The sequence below is a fragment of the Rhagoletis pomonella genome, unplaced genomic scaffold, assembly GCF_013731165.1.
Source record: "Rhagoletis pomonella isolate Grant_MI unplaced genomic scaffold, Rhpom_1.0 Rhpom_scaffold_00001, whole genome shotgun sequence".
NCBI lineage: Eukaryota > Metazoa > Arthropoda > Insecta > Diptera > Tephritidae > Rhagoletis > Rhagoletis pomonella.
In genome coordinates, this window is record NW_023458555.1 from 28,080,570 (window position 1) to 28,099,246 (window position 18,677).

Consider the following 18,677-nt stretch of genomic DNA (forward strand, 5'->3'; position numbering starts at 1 on the left):
ATCATCCATCTAATTTTAGTTTGCATGCCGAACGTAGATATGTACATCCATGAATACTATGCGTGTACGCTGACATCGGCAACGATTACGAATCCACACCAGGGATGGAAAAGTAGGTACAAATGTACCTTTTTCCGTCTTTTTCGAATCAAAAGTTACATTCGGAACACTGAGCTCAATTTTGGTACAAACAAAAGAATTAAGAAACTTTTTGTAAACAAGGAACATTGTGAACATGTCATTGCGTCAACAAGAAATCTTAGCAAAGTGGCCAAGTTCCTTATTATTAAATTCTTTGTGAACAGTGAAAAACTCCTCACGTTTTGAGGGATATCTAGCAAAGCTACACGGAAATATCTAAAATCTGAATTTAACATGGTGTGAAGGGAATTCATTTATCTTACAACGATGGATATGTAAGTCAAATTTTAGCTCAAGTTCGCCTGTCCACGAAATACCACAAATGTTTTGTATCAAAGGCGTGGTTACAAAAAAAAACCAAAATGCTTTATGTATGCAGTGCAATCTAGGCGAAATGGAAAGCCTCCAACATCTGCTCTTCAAGTGCCCAATTTATTATTCCTTAAGGGACTACTACCGAGGACCACTTCTAAAAGAGCTAGAAAGCAACTCAATGTATATATTCCAATTGATCAATCAATTTAGTCAGGATGGAGTACCTCTGTTGTTAACTGTTTGCGATTCAGAGCCAACATATTAAATGAATAAATTGTGTAAACTACTGTAACTTTCTAAATACATTTTTAAGTAATTTCACTTTGACTATATTTTTGAATAATTATATCAAACATGCAAACTCAAATGAAACTATAGGAAAGCCTGCTGTTTATAAGCAGGGTTAAATAAAATGAATGAATGAATGATACCGAAAAAAATCATACCATTTTTTTTGTTTATACAAAAAAATATTAGGAGGTCGCTCAAAGCGCTCAAAGTTTTCCATGCATTTTACATGGGGGAAAACAAGTTTTCGTAGAAATGGTATAGAATTCTTGAAAATCAAATTTTTTAACGGGAAAAGTTGTTTCTCTTTAGGGGACTGCCAATAATAAAACCCAACTGTTTATTATAACATTTTTAAATACAATCCCCATTGAATATTTTGTGGGTTTTTGGGGGCCTATAACAACTAGTTAATAATAGAAAATGGTTAAATAACCAATAATATTATTGAAAATCTCCAAAAGAGAAACAAAGTTTTTCGACCGAAAAATATTATTTCTCAAGAATTCTATACCATTTCTAGGAAAACTTTCGAGTGCTTTGAGCGACCCCTAATATTTTTTTATTTCCACATAAAAACTGCTTTTTCGGTACAGCACAATCCTAGAGGGTGAGAGCATTCAAATTCCGACTTAATTTTTTTTTTTGAGCAACCAATGTACATACATATATGTATCTTTATTTAATTATAAATATTAATTCAACTGTATGTTAATCACTTTCTTATTAATGCAAATAATGTATAAATTTATTAAATTGTTACCAATTGTCTGAAAATAATTTAAAAAAAAAGAACAAAATAGTTAGCTCCTTTTTAGATACATTTGACAATAAGGTACATTTCAATTGTCAAATCAGGTACAATTTGAAATTTCGATTTTCCATCCCTGACCCACACCGAAAAAGCCCAAGGCCACAGAACAAAGAACTACCACCATATGAAAAATGGCGAAGACGAACAAAACTTACATTGAGTTGATTAAATAAAAATACATATTTAGTAAATCTTACCTTAAACGATAAGCTGTTGTTGTTGTTGTTGTAGCAGCATACAAATTCCCCAGAGACTTTTTGGGGAGTGTTGCTGGAGTGACAGTCCTTGGCCAGATATAAATCTGGGTCGTTCCGGTTACGTAGACCCGACTGTCGTGGGAACGATCAACGATAAGCTGTTTCTGGATCCAGTATCCAAAAAGATGTATTTTACCACAATTTTTATAAAACGTCGCAAGGCGGAAGCTTCCGCAAACTCAGATATGGCCAGGCACCTTTGCCTGATCTTTCAGAAGTATTTTCTGCTATTCAAACTCCGTAAAATCCTATTGTCTCTGTTTTTCCAGTAATATTGGCGATCAGTGAATATATTTTATGGTTTTTAAGTACTTAAAAGAACTGTTTTTCTGTACATTCAAATTTTTTCTCTAATTTCACAAGCACAACCTCCGTCTGGCTACAAATGCAGAAGAAAAATGGCGCCTTCGGGTCCATTTTCAATTAAAACACGAAGCGTGATTCAGCACGCAGGGTTGCTAAACTGATTGCCAGCTGTAGCTGTATTCACACACTATATTTCAAGCATGCTTGCTGTTCCTCGCTTGGAATTCATTTTTATATAAAAGTCCACTGATTTTGTTTAAAAAAATTACCAATTTTAGCCATGGACACCAACAATCGGCACTTGTTGACAAACGCTTTGCACTTACAACCACTTTTTATTAAAGGATACCATAGAACGTAGATAACAAAAAGGGGCAACTCGTTATAATTGGGCCGAAAGTGCGCAACAGGGGCGTGTTTTCTCTTTTCATCCAATCAAAAAACGCACTAGTGCAAAAGAGAAGGCACGCCCCTGTTGCGCACTTTCGCTACAATTATAACGAGTTGTCCCTTCTTGTTATCTACGTTCTTCGAAAATACTTTTATAAACAATCACCTCTGTATTTTACACATGCACTGAATATCATATATTTGACACCTTCAATTATATATTTTCTAAATTAAATTACATAGTCTGTTCCAATAGCAGTCCGGTTTACAGGATTTAGTCAGAACTTACAGGAAGTCGTTCCTATGGACATAAAACCTGTAAGTGGGAACACATTTGAGAGAGTAACTGAGCAACTGTTCCTAGTCAGAAGTTATAGGATTTAATCCGGAGTTTCTTTTCTTGTAAGTTCATGAAAAGTGTCAAACGATCAGCTGATTTGCATGTGCAAGCAAAAACTAACAGCGGTGAAAGCAAAGTACCTTATATTTGAAAAAAAATGGAAGTAAACAACGAAATGTTTGAATATGTATAGATTTTAATAATTATTTAGTGATATTTCAACTAAATCAGTGTTGTACACATGACATGTAAACAAACCGACTGACGTTTTTACAGGAAATAGTGTTTTTTGCGTTCCTATGCACTTCTGCATCTGTTCTCCTTTTACTCTCAATTGAGAGAGTAAAATTGTAGTTTGACAGTTCCACAGGTTTTAGTCCGAAGTTCAAAGGAACAGACTAACATTTTTCCAATCACTTATGCAAAGTAACCACGAAATTCACAATTACCGCTTTCCTTCTCTTTTGCTTGTATTTTCCGTATTCGAGGCGAAAATAAAAGAACTGCCGCGGCAGAGTGAAAACGGAGACGAATTCTTCTTGCTAACGTTTCAGATACGGTCAAAATCGTTACGGTCCGTCTAATAAATTTACCTTCTTTGATTGAACTATTACGTAAGCCATTCCTACGGAATCTTGTTCCACTTCCGCTGCAAGCAAAATTTTCCACTACAACCTTGCGCTTTGTATTTCCTGCTGAATTTTGACATGTTTACACAAACAGCTGTTCTCTGACAATTGCTCAAGATGGAGAGTTCTTTGCGCGGCTCCCCTTCTATTGGAGCTCTATCCAACAGCTCCGCTTAAGAACATTAAGCACGAAAACAACACAAACACATCAACACTAGCAGTTGCAGCAACAACATCAGCAGAATCAGGTAGACACATATGGAATAATTTGGTACAGATACGACGTAGACTTCTGTAGCTCCTACAGCAAAGACTGTTCATTTTTTATATCATAAATATTTATAAACTGAATGCGAGGTGGTATTACAAAGCTAAGTAGAGGGGTGACATATTGACAGTTTTATGTAGTAACTAAGCGTTTATCATATTTGCAAAACCAGTTGTAATGAGATAAGGGCAATGAACTTTTGACCACCGAGATATCAAAGAAAGCTTTTGATCTCTTGCGGCCGGCGCACAAGCGATCATCGAACTATTAGATTAGTGCCTGCGGCGTCTATGGTTGCTTTTTATTTGCCACCGAATGAGATCTGTAAGTAGCATTTGGCAAACTAAACGAAAAAACTAATAGAATGGATTGCTCATTAGACAAACGGAATTCGCCAAGTCAGCAACTATGGTAAGCTACAACGCAATTATCGTTAAGGGTAATCAGTATAGTTGTGAATGCAAATTTAAGCAGAGCAAATAAAAAGTGTATGAGCTATTGTGCTGACGGGAGCAAGGAGTTGACGTGTCCAAAGTGAAAAGGATTCAGACCGCAAAAAGTGATAACAGAACTTATAAAACAAATTTGGTAATAAAGCAAAAAGTTATAATGGCGCAATTGGTTCCTGATGTTGTTATTTGGTGAGTAAGCCCTAAATACATATTTTTTTTATAAAAATGTCTCCATACTTATTATTCCTCCACCCTCCTTAAATAGTGGACTAGTGATCACGGCAGTTCTATTGGTACACTTCTTTTCGGATATATTGCGAATTTCCTTTGGTGGCTATTATACACATGCCACACTCTCACAGCTTGTGGAATCCCAATCCACCAAAGAATATTCTTGGTTGTTGAAACTTTTAGCCAATTGTTTTGGTTATAGTTGTGTCTTTGTACCTGGCTATCTTATTTACAAATATGTTAAACGCACAAATTATCTGGAAAAGAATGGTAAGAGTACTTAGACAACAACATTAGAGATATGCAACTTTATCCAGTATTATGCTTTTATATTACAGACAAAACATGCATTTATACTGCGGTCAGTATGTGCATTACTGGCAGTCCTGGCACTGAACTTGACTATTCTGAGCCGTTGGAACGCAAACCCATGGAACCGTTGACACCGCCTAATGGCTTGCAGAAACACACAAAATCCCAAGAAACATTACTACTTTTCTGGTGCTTTGGTGGACTAATGGTTTCATACCTCACTTGGGGTGTACTACAGGAGAAAATTATGACGCAGCAATATTTCAATTACAATGGTCAACCGTCGCATTTTAAGGACTCACAATTCCTTGTCTTCTGTAATCGTCTTTCAGCTTTTATCTGTGCAATAGTGACACTACGCCTCAAACGTCCAGCCGGCCGTCATTGTACACCACTATATATGTACTCCTTTGCATCTTTCTCGAATATAATGAGTGCATGGTTCCAGTATGAAGCACTCAAATTTGTCAGCTTCCCTACGCAGGTGCTAGCAAAGGCATGCAAAATTATACCTGTCATGTTGATGGGTAAAATTATATCGAAAAACAAATATGATTGGTATGAGTATGTATCCGCTGTACTAATATCATTAGGCATGATATTCTTTATGACCGGTTCAGCGAACAGCACCAATGCTAGTAGTGTGACAACATTCACTGGCATCTTTTTGCTTACAATGTACTTAACGTGCGACAGCTTTACAGCGAATTGGCAAGATGATTTATTTAAGAACTATGAAATGTCGTCATTGCAAATGATGGCTGGTGTCAATCTGTTTTCCACCATCTTTACAGCAACCTCATTGTGGGTACAAGGCGGTTTTATAGATTCGCTTACATTTGCGAGCGAGGTAAGCTAGAAACATGCTTTGAGAACCATAAAAAATATACATAATTTTTTTTTTTTGCTTAACAGCATCCTAAATTCATACTTGATGCCATTACAATTTCCATGTGTTCCGCTGTGGGTCAATTATTCATTTTCTATACAATATCGGTGTTTGGTGCAGTTGTATTTACCATCATCATGACTTTACGACAGGTGAGTGGTTGTGTGTGCCTAGGCGTGGAAAAGCATACATACATACATATGCGCCAGAGCGCGATAGTGTCAACCGAGTCTGGTGTGAAAAATAGGTCAATTTTATTTGTTTTATATTTTATATTTGTACGATATGTACGCAAGTATAAATAATGGTACATTAGAAATGTGTTTTGTAGCAAGAAAATTTAAATAGCTGGCTTATTAAATGAAATGCTGAAAGTTGAAAAGAAAACATGTTCAAATTATGTATGTATGGTCATGTAAACATTTACTTTCAAAATTCAGTAGGAAGTAATTTTTCATTAAGGCAAGTTACTTCAACCAACCTTGACTAATCAACTGCATAGTTCTAGAATAAAAGGGGAAAAATATGGGCGCACACCTGCATCTGAATCAATTTTGTATTCTTGTAGGCGATACGTAAGGAATTGATGTGTTTAGGTGCTTTTAATATAATTCAATAACAACTAAAATATATTCCCATAAGTGTGTATGTATGTACGAAAAAAAGTCGAGTTTAATATTTATCGACAACCTAGAGTAGGTATATGTATTTGATTTAATTTCATCTCAATCCTAATATTTATTTTTCGTATACATATATTAATTTTTTAATTATTTCTTCTCCCCTCACTATAGGCGTTTGCAATATTGCTTTCCTGTTTGATTTACAAACACAAAATATCGGTGCTCGGTATTTTCGGCATACTGGTTGTATTCTTTGCAGTCTTCATGCGCTCCTATGGCAAGCAGCGCATGAAAGTGCTACGCAAACGAGCCGAGGCGCACAAACCGAAAATGGCTGCGTAGTTGACACAACTGGAGGATGGAAAAAACGAAAGCAGTACTGGTAGTGGTAATGTTACTTAAAAAAAAAAAGCTTGTAGAGGCAAAGAATTGAAATATGAATTTAGGCATGTGAATCAAAATTAATGGCGTGCTTACTAAAGCATAGTATTTAGCTCTCAAGAAAAATCAAAAATTCAAGACATGAAAAAGGAATTGTCTTCTGTCAAATTTTCTTAAATCAGGTTGCATTTGATTCCATGTTAATCAAGAAAGCAACAAGGTTGCAGTATTGCAATAATTATTACGTACTATCATTTACTTCATAACTAAAAAACCGAAAACTCTAGAAAAACTGCTTTAAAGTTAAGAATTTACACAGTTGTTACCTTAATATACATATATGTACATATAAGGTAACGATATACTTCTATAGTAAAAATTAATATGTACATATTTTGTTCTATGTAGTGATCTACTGGTAATCGTTATAGCTCTGAAATTTTTACACTGCATAGAAGAGCAGGCAGCGGTCCTTTCTACATACTTAACTCGATTTTGTTTTATTTCGAATTATTACACTATTGAAGTAAATGAGCGATACTTATCTTATTACATTAAACGAGCAATTCTTGTATATACATATATATCCATAGTGTTCTCGGAAACGGCTCTAACAATTTTGATGAAATTTTGTACACAGATAATTTTTTGGAATTTAAGGTTATCTGAATAGGCATTATCTCCGAGAAGACTTGTATAAAGTTGCCACCTATTCGAAATTAGTTACAAATTAATTAAAACATCAAATGGAAGATATTTTAAAGATCCCTAATAGGGAATCGTATATTTATTTAATTTTTTGTTTAGAAAAAAAGGTAAAATATTATATTCATGGGTATTAAGAGAAGGTTCTTAAACAATGTTTTCCCTATATACAAATAGTATCCCTTAGGATAGTAGTGTAAGGTTGCCACTTATTTTTGATTCTACAAAATTTATCTAAAATATCGCAATATGGATATCAAATGAAAGATATTGTTGAGGACTTTTATTAGAAAATATTTTCGATCAGGGCTGCCAAGATTCTATGTAATTCAAATTTTAATTATGTTAATTTCAATCGGCATTTTTTATGTATACACAGTACATATATGCTCAAGATATATAATATTCATTCCAGCGTATTTCGGGAATACTGTTGCCATCTAAATTTTAGAGTATGAAATTTACTTAATAGATATCGAAATCCATTTTTTTTTCAAAAATATTTTTTTTAAAGCTATCCAAATGACCAGTATTTGATATCAATACCTTGAAAACTTTAAAAGTATATGCACTCCTGGCAAAGCTCGGTCAACCTGGTACTGTACATTTATTTCTTGAAGAAAATTTACAGCAACGGCAAAGTAATTTTTCAAGCAACAAAAATATGATGAAAAATATTTCTTGTGATTTTTCTTGAGAGCTGAAAACTAAACTTAAGGAAAAAAATGGTACGCTACGGGCTGGCAGGGCGGCTTAAGCGTTAATAGACTTCCTTAAATTTATTAAAGCAGACTTGCATTGGGCATCGACTTCCGCTGAAAAAATATACGGCATGCGCTTGCATGTATCATATTTCGTTAGTTAATTTATGTAAAATTTAGGAGAAAATGTAAATTTAATTACAAATATTTTTGTATATCATATTTAAATTACGATGCTGCTTTTGCTTATATGGCAAATAAAAAGAATGGTTTATTTAGCTTTTAAGTGGAATATGTATGTATACACAGTTTCGTTTATATCCAGCAGCTAATGTGTTAAATTGATTGTTGTTCGTGCAAATATTATAAGTAAACTTTTGTTGTATGTATGTAGAAAAGTAAAAATGTGCAAAATTATAAAAGAATCTCTTAATATATATACTTGCACTTGTTTATAAAACAAATACCGAAAATCGCTAAGGCAAAATTTTGCGAAATAAAAGAGGCACTTCCATAAACTGGAAATGGCCTAAATAACTATGAATGTTGCGAAACTTTGAGTTGTTGAATTTTTATGAAAAATATTTTGCAATTTCATATTTTCGGGTTATTCGGAATGACATAATTCAAGAGATAAGTGCAACTATTAATATGAGCAGGCGTTAATTCTTCGCTAAAGCCATGTAAAATATCTGCTTTGATTTATATTAAGGTAAATTATGAATTTTTAGGGGGGTTACAATTTTTTTTTAAATTAAAACGACACGATTTTAATGTGACTTTACATTATTTTATAAATCCTCATCGAATTTTAAAGTATAAGGAGCATAAGTACATATACATATAGTGCAATTTACATAAATACTGGCAATTTATATTTGTTCCATCGTGTGACTAGTTGTATAAAAAACATTATATGAAAACCAGAATGTGAAGTTCAAAAGTAATAAATGGTTAAAAACCTTAAACTTATGTACATGTGATGCATTGGCTAAGTATGTGTGGTATGTATTTAAATATTTATAATCCAATTGTGATATTCTTAACCACTTTCAAAGTTGGGATAAGTTAAAAAACAGTTTTCGAAAATTAGCTTTCAAAAACATTCAAAGACACTGTTTCAACGAAAGAGCTAAATCCATCCGCACCGACGGAATATGCATGCTGGTGCTGAAAAAACGTGAGTCCGAAAGAAATATACTGTCGTTATTGCTGAGTTGTGGAAGTCCCTATTCAAGTCAGGAAAAACTGCACACAAAGGAGTTAGCATAGATCCAACAAAGCATATATCAAAATGACGAATTTTTAGCGACGAAATTTTGGGGCTGCAAGAGTGCATTGGGCCTCAAGGGTTAACCTAGCGATTGTGAGCCATTTACTCACAAAACCACAACGCCTTGATGCCCCATGGCGGCAATGGAAATTAGTCTCAAGCTCACGCCACTGCACATAAAGATATATGCAACCAAACGATCCCTCACAAACTTCATCCGAGAGAATTGTGGAAACAAAAATAAAGTGATATCATATCGAAATATGTAAATTTTCGGGTTTCGACCGAAGTGCTTTAAACTAACCGGAAGTCCATTCTTTTAAATGGGCCATACATTCTTTTACTACAGATTCGTGTTCTGCGGATAAAAATACCTAATTTCAGTTTAATTTTTTTTTTTTTAGAAGGGGTGGACGCGTTGTCTAGGACATCCTCTATAATAGTATGTAAGTTTTCATAAAATAAATAAATATATTAATAATATTTTAATTATAATTGAAAGTATGCCACAAAAACTACAATACTTATTCACGTACATACATATATGTATGTTTGGTTAGTGGAAACTTTACCATACAGCTGATAACACTCAGGGCGACATTCTGTAGATTGCATTGGCTTATCTTAATTTGCAAAAGCATTGTTTATGCTAATATACAAGCGCCATAAAATTTGATATCAGAATAGCACGTACATATGTATGTACATATATATCTTCGTTTAAAGTACAAAACCGCGTAACTGACATTTGCTGCCATAAATTGGATTTGCTCTTGGCTCAATCCTTATCCATTCCTCCTGAAATATACTAGCCAGAAATGCGAGTGCTTTATAAAAAAGAGAACCATTTTGAAACATGAGTGTTTTTATTCTCTAGAAAATAATTTATACAATCGCACATACGCGGTTTTGCATTTTGTTGATACGCGGTTTTGTACTTTAAACGACGATATGTATACCTACTTACATGTGTATGTACATACATTCATAGTACATTTGTACATACAAATGCGGCACGTGCAGAGGCGTATAAGTCAGTTTATAACTAATAGCGTTATTAAACTTTATATATGTATGTATGTATATATTTGTACTTTTTTGAATGAAAGATGGCTATGTACATATGTATGTATGTGTAAATATACCCAGAAAACACAGTTTCAAACGCTTGAGAAAAATTTATTTCACAATTTGATATCAAATGATTCTCAAATTGAAAACGAGGTTTATGTTTTACATTTAAAATTCATTTAAGATTGATTTGAAGAAACATCGCAAATGTCAAACGATATAAAAATGCGCAGTTAAATCAAAAATTGTAAGAGTAAAATTAAATTCAGTTGAAAAAAACAATGAATAGAAAAAAATAGAAAGCCCAAAAATAATGGACCTGATGCTTGCGCAGATTGAAGAAACTGCGGCCCTTCAAGACGAATATATTAGAAACTACTTTATCTTAATTGTTTCTTCTCGTGAAGAAAAAATTTATATATACATTTCATAATTGCTAAATAACCTTTGAATTTGATTTGAGAGTTAACCATATTCCAAAATGGAGATCAAACTCCCCTTTTTATTGAGAAAGCTGTAATTTTCAAATCAATATCAAATCCTTTTCAAATGTATATCAAACCTAATTGTTTGCTGGGTATGTGCATCTGTGACCTAAATACGCAATTAGTTCGAAAATTGTTCATTGATAAGCGTAGCTTCGAAAGCTACAAAAGTATATTGTCGATGGTTTTGCAAAAGCGCCCATCGCCCAATTGCAAAACCGCCTATATTACGGCACTCAAATTTTACAGGAGAGCGAAAAAACGGTTTATTCTTTGAAGGCATTGCCTTGATAGGCGGTATTTTCTCTAGCTATTATTTTACAAATATTTTGTTTTAATAACGATTTAACGATTTGTATGCATAAATCTCTATGCCTGGAGTTCAGGGTTACCAAATCACATTTTTGCGACAACGGCGATTTAAGCGATTTTGCAACTGCTCGATGGGTGGTTTTGCAAAAACATCGACGATATGTATGTACAAATCGCTCATTTACTTCAATAGTGTCATAATACAATTTTTGACTTGAGTATGTAGAAATTACCGCTACCTCTTCTATGTTGTGTAAAAATTTCTTAGCTGCGTCGATTACCAGTATCTCACTATGTAGAACAAAATATGCATTCATGTTTACTTTGGCAGTATATTTGAATTCAGAACTTTAAATCCGTTTTTCTCGAGTTTTGCTTTTTTGACTTATGATACAAAAAAAAGCAAAGTTTAGTTTTCCAACGCATACCCCCTCATGTTATCGGTTTTGTCTTAAAAACTATACGAATAAAATTTTATGCAATTCGACCCTGGAAACCCGCGCCGACTTGAAGTGAAAGTTATCAGAATAAAATAGCTGTTAGACGTGGCAAGTGCAAGTCCTTTTCACAAGTCTGTCAAACTGAATGATTTTCAAAAGAGATTGCAGGAGTAGTTAAGAGCGTGTCAGACGTGGCAATATTTCCAGCTTTTCCACGCAATTCGCTGTAAAATTGAGAAAGAGAAATTTTATTTCGATGTGAGAATATCCAGAAAGACCTTTCTGTCACATTTCGGAAATCAGTTTCAGAAATAAAAGTGGCAAGATACGACTGCAATTAAGAGAGCGCAAATCGATTGCGGAAATATATTTCAACTTGCTCATGCTGCACTAGCAATCTGCAATTCGTCTTTCGGAAATAAAAAACCTCTTCCGAAAGACACTTTACATGCAAGGTGTGACTGCTCATGCAACTGCTTTGTGAAATTTCTCAATTTCAGAACAAAAATCTTCAGAGCACATAATGTGACAGCTCTCAACAGGCTCAGACGTTGCTTATCTAAATAAGGCAATTTTCCAAAGGACTTCGGAGGATTCCTCAAGGATGCCGGAATCAGAAAAGACTTATAGCGGAATCGAAGTTTACTAAAATAGAACAACTTTGATTGCAGTGACTGAGTGACTTGCACTCTCCTCTAGGAATAATCTAATCTAAATTGCCTATATATGTATGCGTCTATGCAAATCGAGCCCCCCAACCGCCAAAAAGAGGTAGGTGAAACTTTTTTCAAATTTTCTTTTTAATGCGAAATGCATCTACATAGATGTTCAACGAGAATTTCTGCATGATAAATAAAATTTCGAAAAAAATTTCGCTTACAATTTGTTGGCGCTTAGGAGTCGATATGCACATAATTAACGCCAGCACCAGCGGAAAAACTCTTGCGCTAACTTCCAGCTGTCCACCTAAATGACGAATGCTGCCATAAGTTCACACCGTAAAAAAATTATGAGTATTCATAAAAAAATAGCAATTTTTGGTATCATTGAGTTTAGCTATTATGTTTTTATATGTAAGCGATCTTGACCTAATTTTAGTGGCAAAATTTAAAAAAAAAAAATATGTATCGCCAACTTGCCAGCAAATAATTTTGAACGTTGGCGCATCACTAGCTGAAACGACTGCCCAAAAAAAAAGTGAGAGTGACTAAAACGGAAAGTAAACAAAAAAAAAAAAGAATTCGTTACAGGTCAATGCACAGGCGGAAAAAAAGAACTATGTGTGTATTACCATTTTCTGCAGAAATTTTGGCAAAACAAACGCGCATTACTAGCGCTGGTAATTGCCACAAGAGCCGACGATCGCCTATGCATGCGCCCAGTGAGGTAGGTTGTGGCGGCTATGTATGCGCAGATGAGCAGCCGTCAGCGGCATGGCGTGCTAACTAGTGCGTGGGTGTGCGCTTCTGCGCACATTTACCAAAAAGCAAACGGGTCGAAATTAGCATATCACAATCCACATAAAAAAGAAGAGATACAATGAATTAAAAAATTTGCAAATTTAGCTGATGGCGATGTTTTAGTCGATGGCGCTGGATTGTGGTGTGGCTGCAAAAAAGGGCATTTTGCAATTTTCACGCTACCATCTAAGGCAAGAACGGCTAGCTGGTTAACGTCAGTGTTTTTCAGACGCTATTAGAAAATAAATAACAAAATGTATTGTAAATGTGTGGGTTCGGTTAGTGAAAAACCCTACGCGTATGCGCAGCAAAATTTTTTTAAATAAGTAAGAGTGTTGCAGCGGGTGGGCGCTTAGTGCAAATTGCAAACGAGAAACGAACAGCTCGTGTGCTAAAACGAAATTTTCTTAAAATAACGAAGTGTGTGAAAAGCCATATCGATAAAAAAAAGGATAACACCAAAGTGTAAAAAGGACTTAAATTCAATAAAGAAGTGAAACATTTAAAATTATACTCGAAAAGGACCCATTAAATAGTTTCAGTGTAGAGCATCGAATGGCGTGAGCGTCGAAAGTGAAAATGTCAACCTTTTTCAACAAATCGCTTGTGCGCTCACTAGTGCTACTAACAGTCTATGGACTGTGCGCTTGCGCGCCGCAAAACTACTATTCCTCCGCGTCCTATTCAACGAGTCCGTTTCGCGCAAATCCTTATCGCCGCGCCAGTTACTCATCTTATAGCGATAACAACCGCGAATACTATGAAGCGTTGCGACAAAGACGCCTGCGCGCACTAGCCGACAGCTATAGAGACATATACAACAGAGGCAGCAGTAGTACCAGCAACAGTGACAGTAGCACTGCGCGTCTCTACTCTTCTTCGCGTTTGCCCAAAGCCGTCGCGGCCATAAGCGCCAACAGCAATGACGCCAGTGGCAGCAATACTATCACCACTAGCAGCAACAACAACAACAACGACGATCAAAATACCAGCAACAATTATAATAGATATAATGTCAAACAGCAGGATGCCACAACAACCACAAATAAGCCACGTGTCAGTGAATCTGATGAGCAAAATGCCAAATTTGCTGGCACCAGAAACCAAGAAGCCGATGAGGAGTCGTCGAAAACTCTCTTACTTCTGAAGAAGAAGAAAAAGCTACGCCGCTGTCTGCCATTTGGGCGTGACGCACAGGGTGACGAAGTGACTCCACCGCCCGCGGAACAAGGTCGCATCCTTTGGGACCTCAATGTCTATAACGTCTACGGTGGGTATCCACCGCCCGCATATGGTGGCGGTTGTGGTGGATTTGGTGGCGGCGGGCTTGCTAGCGCTTTTGGTGGTGCCGGCGGTCTTGGTGGTCTTGGCGGTCTTGGCGGCCTTGGTGGCGGTGGTCTGTTCTCTGATCCCATTGCGGACGCTTATGCGCCACCCGACAGGTTGAGTACGTTTCTTCAATTATTCGCTCCGGGTATATTACAAAATTCTTTAGCGGCAACGGCACGTCCACCGCCATTTAGACCACAAGCTGATATAGGCGCGGGTGAGGCAAACGAGTTGGCTAATGATCCGGAAGTAGATCCTGGTTATAGTCCAGTAGCAGCCAGACCGCCACCACCAGTTCGAAGACCCAATCGGGTTTACTACGATTCACCGGGAGCGGTAAGTGGATGCAACTTATGTATATACATAAATGCCCTTTTTTTTATAAATAAACGCGAATTTTCGACTTTCAATATAAAAAAAAACTGTGTTTAGAAGCTTTATAAGTCTAGATGCTTTGTCGGAACTGTCAAATTATTGCATGAAACATTTTTTTCAAATTTGGCATTTTGGTTAATCAGGAATCACTTTTACAAGCAACGTAGTAGTAATAATGGGTCCAGACTTGTAAGATACCATGCGAGCTTTAACCTCAACATAGGAGAACATGCTCAGTGGATCTGCTAAATAGTACAAGGATACAAGTGGTTAGCATTGTTCAAACATGCTTCTAGAGTAGGGCTTCCTCACAACAGATTCCTCCGCAGCTCCTACATGGACTGGGTTTTCAAAGGTGGGATATACATGGTAAGCCGAATTCTGCTTCCAGTTTGGTATAGCAGGAGTATAAGGGTTTTTAAAAGAAGCTGAGGGCAAGGAATTAGCTTAGGCTAGCAACCTATTGCGTGGCTTCGCAGAGACCATTACGACCGGTAGCGTTACCTGAAAAACTACGACCAAATTACACAGATAATCTGTAGAAACCAAGGGCATTGTTGATGAACATCGCAGTCCTCTTGGCAAACTTGATCGTGGGCTCGACCTGTTCCATCGCTTAAAGGGAAATCGGTGCGTCTTCTCTTGGCACAGTTTTCGAAAGAGTGCATACTTTAGCGATTCCGCCGGCCTCGTCTATGCCCGTAACGTCGATTTGCCCTGAGATCCAATACAAGCATACACTCGTGTCGGTATATAGCTCATTCAGAGCTGTTATGACTTTGCCTCTCTTCTTGAGTGAATGCTGTGCGATATTAGTGCTTTCACCAATTCTGATTCGGTTAATGATAATAATAATCATAAAACATTGGCGCTTACACATATATTAGTGTTTGGCCGAGCTTATCCTCTGATTTGTAGCGTGCGCCTTGATATTGTTACACAAAGCCCCTCGACTTACAGTTCCACACCGACTTCGAACGCCTGTTGTATTTTTATGAGAAGCTGTTTTTCATGGCAGAAGTATACTGGGAATTCTGCCATTGCCTGAGGCCATATTCTCACCACAGTGCTACGGATTCGAGTGGTCCAAATGTCCTTGATTCTGCCTGGTTGTGGTTACTGGCAAAGGCCTTCGACTTTCTGCCAACATCGATCTGCCCCGATAGAAAACCCTCGACAAAGCCAGATTGCCTCCAGAGGGTGAAAGATTAAATATCCATATGAACAAGTCGGATATTTTTCACTCTATATAGATTTATCCATTGTAGTCAAGTGACTAAAGGTACGTACTACTATTTGATAGGATTCGGGGACCACACCAGATTATAGCTAATTACAAAGTTAATTACAAAAAAATAAATATAACTTGGTTGTTTACTAAACATTGTTTTCTTTTTCTCTTTCAGTCTCCCTTAACACCTGCCCAACTTGTAGGCGGTGTAGCAACGACTGTCAACGGTATCATACAGCAATTGACTGGCAATGTACAACCTGTTTATCCTGGCTATAGATCTTTAAGCTATGGAAAATGAAATTTCATTTGAATTTAAGTTTTATATTTATACATTTTTTTAGTATTGCCAATTTTTAAACAAAGAATATTTAAATATATGTTTTATAAATAAAATATGCTTTATCATTTTACTTACGATGCTACCGTAAAATTCGCCAAAGTCGGCTTAAAGAACGGTTGTAATATGAACATGCGCTTTTAACCTACTTCCAGTAATGAAGCTGAGCCGGTATTCAATGGCTAGTGCTGATCCGGGTAAATCAAGGCAAGGTCCAAGGCTCTACCTCCGATGTCAGATCGGTAAGAAAGCTTCGACAATTTCACCCAGCACCCTTCCAGCTTTTTCTTCCTCATACATTGTGCTCATCACGCTCATCTCACATGTCTTACTATTCTTATTCTTTCATCACTTTCTCGAGTTGCTCGCCTTCCATCCTTGCAAATCTTACTAGTTTTACTAATCTTACATGTGCACGTCTAGCTTTTCTTTCCGCCTTATTCGTCTCACTAGTCAGCGAACACACTCCGGGGGCTCTGTTCCCCGTGGTACCAGGTTTAAGTCTCTGGTAAGACCTCAAAAGGCGTAGACTGTTCTACCAGTTGAGCTTCCAACCGACTCGGACTGGTAGACTTTGACTGGTGGGTTGTCAAGTCCGTAGTTCCACTTACGCGGAGGCAGTAAGGGAGGCTGACATCCAATCAGATAGCCAGGCAGCAATCAGAGCCCTGGACACACTTACGGTACACTCGAAGCTTGTTTGGGAATGCCTTAGCTGACTTTCGGTCGCGTCGTAATATTACCTTTTCAGACTTGTATAGGTGCCAAGCCATAGTGACATCGCATGTAACTATGTGGATTATGAACTGGCCAGAGGCGGCACCTCCGAGGAGGACTTCTCTTGGACAGATGAACCTCGGGTCAACTCAGCGAACACTGCAGGAAAACCATTGCATGTGCTACTGCGAGCTTATTCTGGCCGAGCGTTGATCGTGGAAGGACTAGGGATCTCCTTAGGCACGCAAAGCCGGATCTCTCGATTCTGGTGGATGTACTAACACGTTACTGTCCTATCGGGGTTCGCGCAGTGAGATTAAATACCAAACAAGACCTCTTCTGTCGCAGCTGCATGGAGGAAAATGAGGTCTAATCATCTCAGCACCTCTTTTTAGACTGCCCAGCTTTTGATAGATTGCGGCTTAGACACTTAGGTTCATACTTTATAGTTTGTCCAATTTGCTAAGATCACTCACCTAGATAAAATTGGTACGATTTGGAATGTGATCGACAATAGAGTGCTAGCAGAGAAGAGTTACTCAAGCCTTTAAAAAAGACGGAAGAAGTAGAGAAACGTTTGGCTAAACCGGTGGTACTAAGGCTGAGCTGTTCTCGCCCACAGTGTTTCTACACATGAAATTCGGCCTTGAAATTTGGAAAGTTTCATCAAATAACTAGATAGATGCTGTTAGCAACGCTCGATACGAACTTTATAAAAAACTAGTGAACCCGCATGGCGTTAAAACGCCCAAAATTTAGTTTCTAAGACCTACAAACTATTCCAAATGTTAGTCAAAGTTATAAGCGATCTGAGTGCAATATTTATTTCATTTAAATCTGTGCAGCCGTTTCTGAGTAAAGAGAGGTCCCGCATAGGGCAGGTTTTCAATTTATCCAATTACTGATAAAAACGATCTTAAGTAAAAAAAGAAAATAAATAAAACATCATCGCACATCTGTAGGCTAAGTAAGGTCTTTAATTTGACCTCTAATACTTGAAATTCGAAAGAAAGGTGTAAATATAATAACCTTCACAAAAAAGGTCTTCTCGTGTAATATATATACTTAGTTATATCGTCATGACTTTTAGAAGAGGTGAGAAGCCTAATGCAAGATATCTTTAAATTATAGCTTTCATAAATCTCTTTCCATTGACAAAATAAAATCTGGTTAAGTTTGTTGAATTTGATCATTCAAACACGTAGCAACCCTCCTAAATAAATGTCAGAAATAAACCCTATTCGAACACCTTTCGATTGGTCTCCATCTTATGATAATTTATTTAACTTACTAACTAATTTCAATGTAACTTTTTAAATACGTGGCAACGCTTCTAAAAAATATTTTTCAGAAATGAAGCCTTTACAACCCCAGCATGATTGATATCCATAACATAATAACTTGAGCATAAGTTAATTAAATTTCACTTTTAAAAAGGTGGCAACCCTCTTCAAAAGTAGTTTCGATCTAAAACCAGTTCGAATATTTTTCGTCGGAAATTGCGATACATATTTTGTGTAACTGATGAGTTAAATTGAATTTAATTTTCTGAACATGTGGCAACCCCCTGAACATAGTTCAGAAACAAAGCCTCTTTAAACC

At 36.6% G+C, this 18,677-nt stretch overlaps 2 protein-coding genes across 9 annotated transcripts in view; both read left to right on the top strand.

The window, feature by feature from the left end:
* LOC118741833 (adenosine 3'-phospho 5'-phosphosulfate transporter 1) overlaps positions 1-18,677 on the top strand; it is a 128,792-nt gene that overhangs the window by 100,168 nt on the left and 9,947 nt on the right. For 2 of the 8 annotated variants that reach the window (XM_036473822.1, XM_036473816.1), the window contains exons 1-5: positions 3,740-4,389; positions 4,466-4,701; positions 4,770-5,593; positions 5,659-5,784; positions 6,427-6,643. In XM_036473822.1, the coding sequence (XP_036329715.1) occupies positions 4,358-4,389; positions 4,466-4,701; positions 4,770-5,593; positions 5,659-5,784; positions 6,427-6,597 (1,389 nt within the window). In that variant the 5' untranslated portion in view covers positions 3,740-4,357 and the 3' untranslated portion in view covers positions 6,598-6,643. Of the gene's footprint in view, positions 1-3,739; positions 4,390-4,465; positions 4,702-4,769; positions 5,594-5,658; positions 5,785-6,426; positions 7,202-12,123; positions 12,394-18,677 lie in introns of those variants that run through there. The other 6 variants (XM_036473843.1, XM_036473827.1, XM_036473836.1 and 3 more) reach the window with 6 other exon arrangements.
* On the top strand, positions 13,663-16,378 carry LOC118741913. Its single transcript, XM_036473889.1, has 2 exons — positions 13,663-14,748; positions 16,194-16,378. The coding sequence occupies exons 1-2, from the start codon at positions 13,663-13,665 to the stop codon at positions 16,317-16,319; spliced, it is 1,212 nt and encodes a 403-aa protein (XP_036329782.1). The 3' UTR covers positions 16,320-16,378.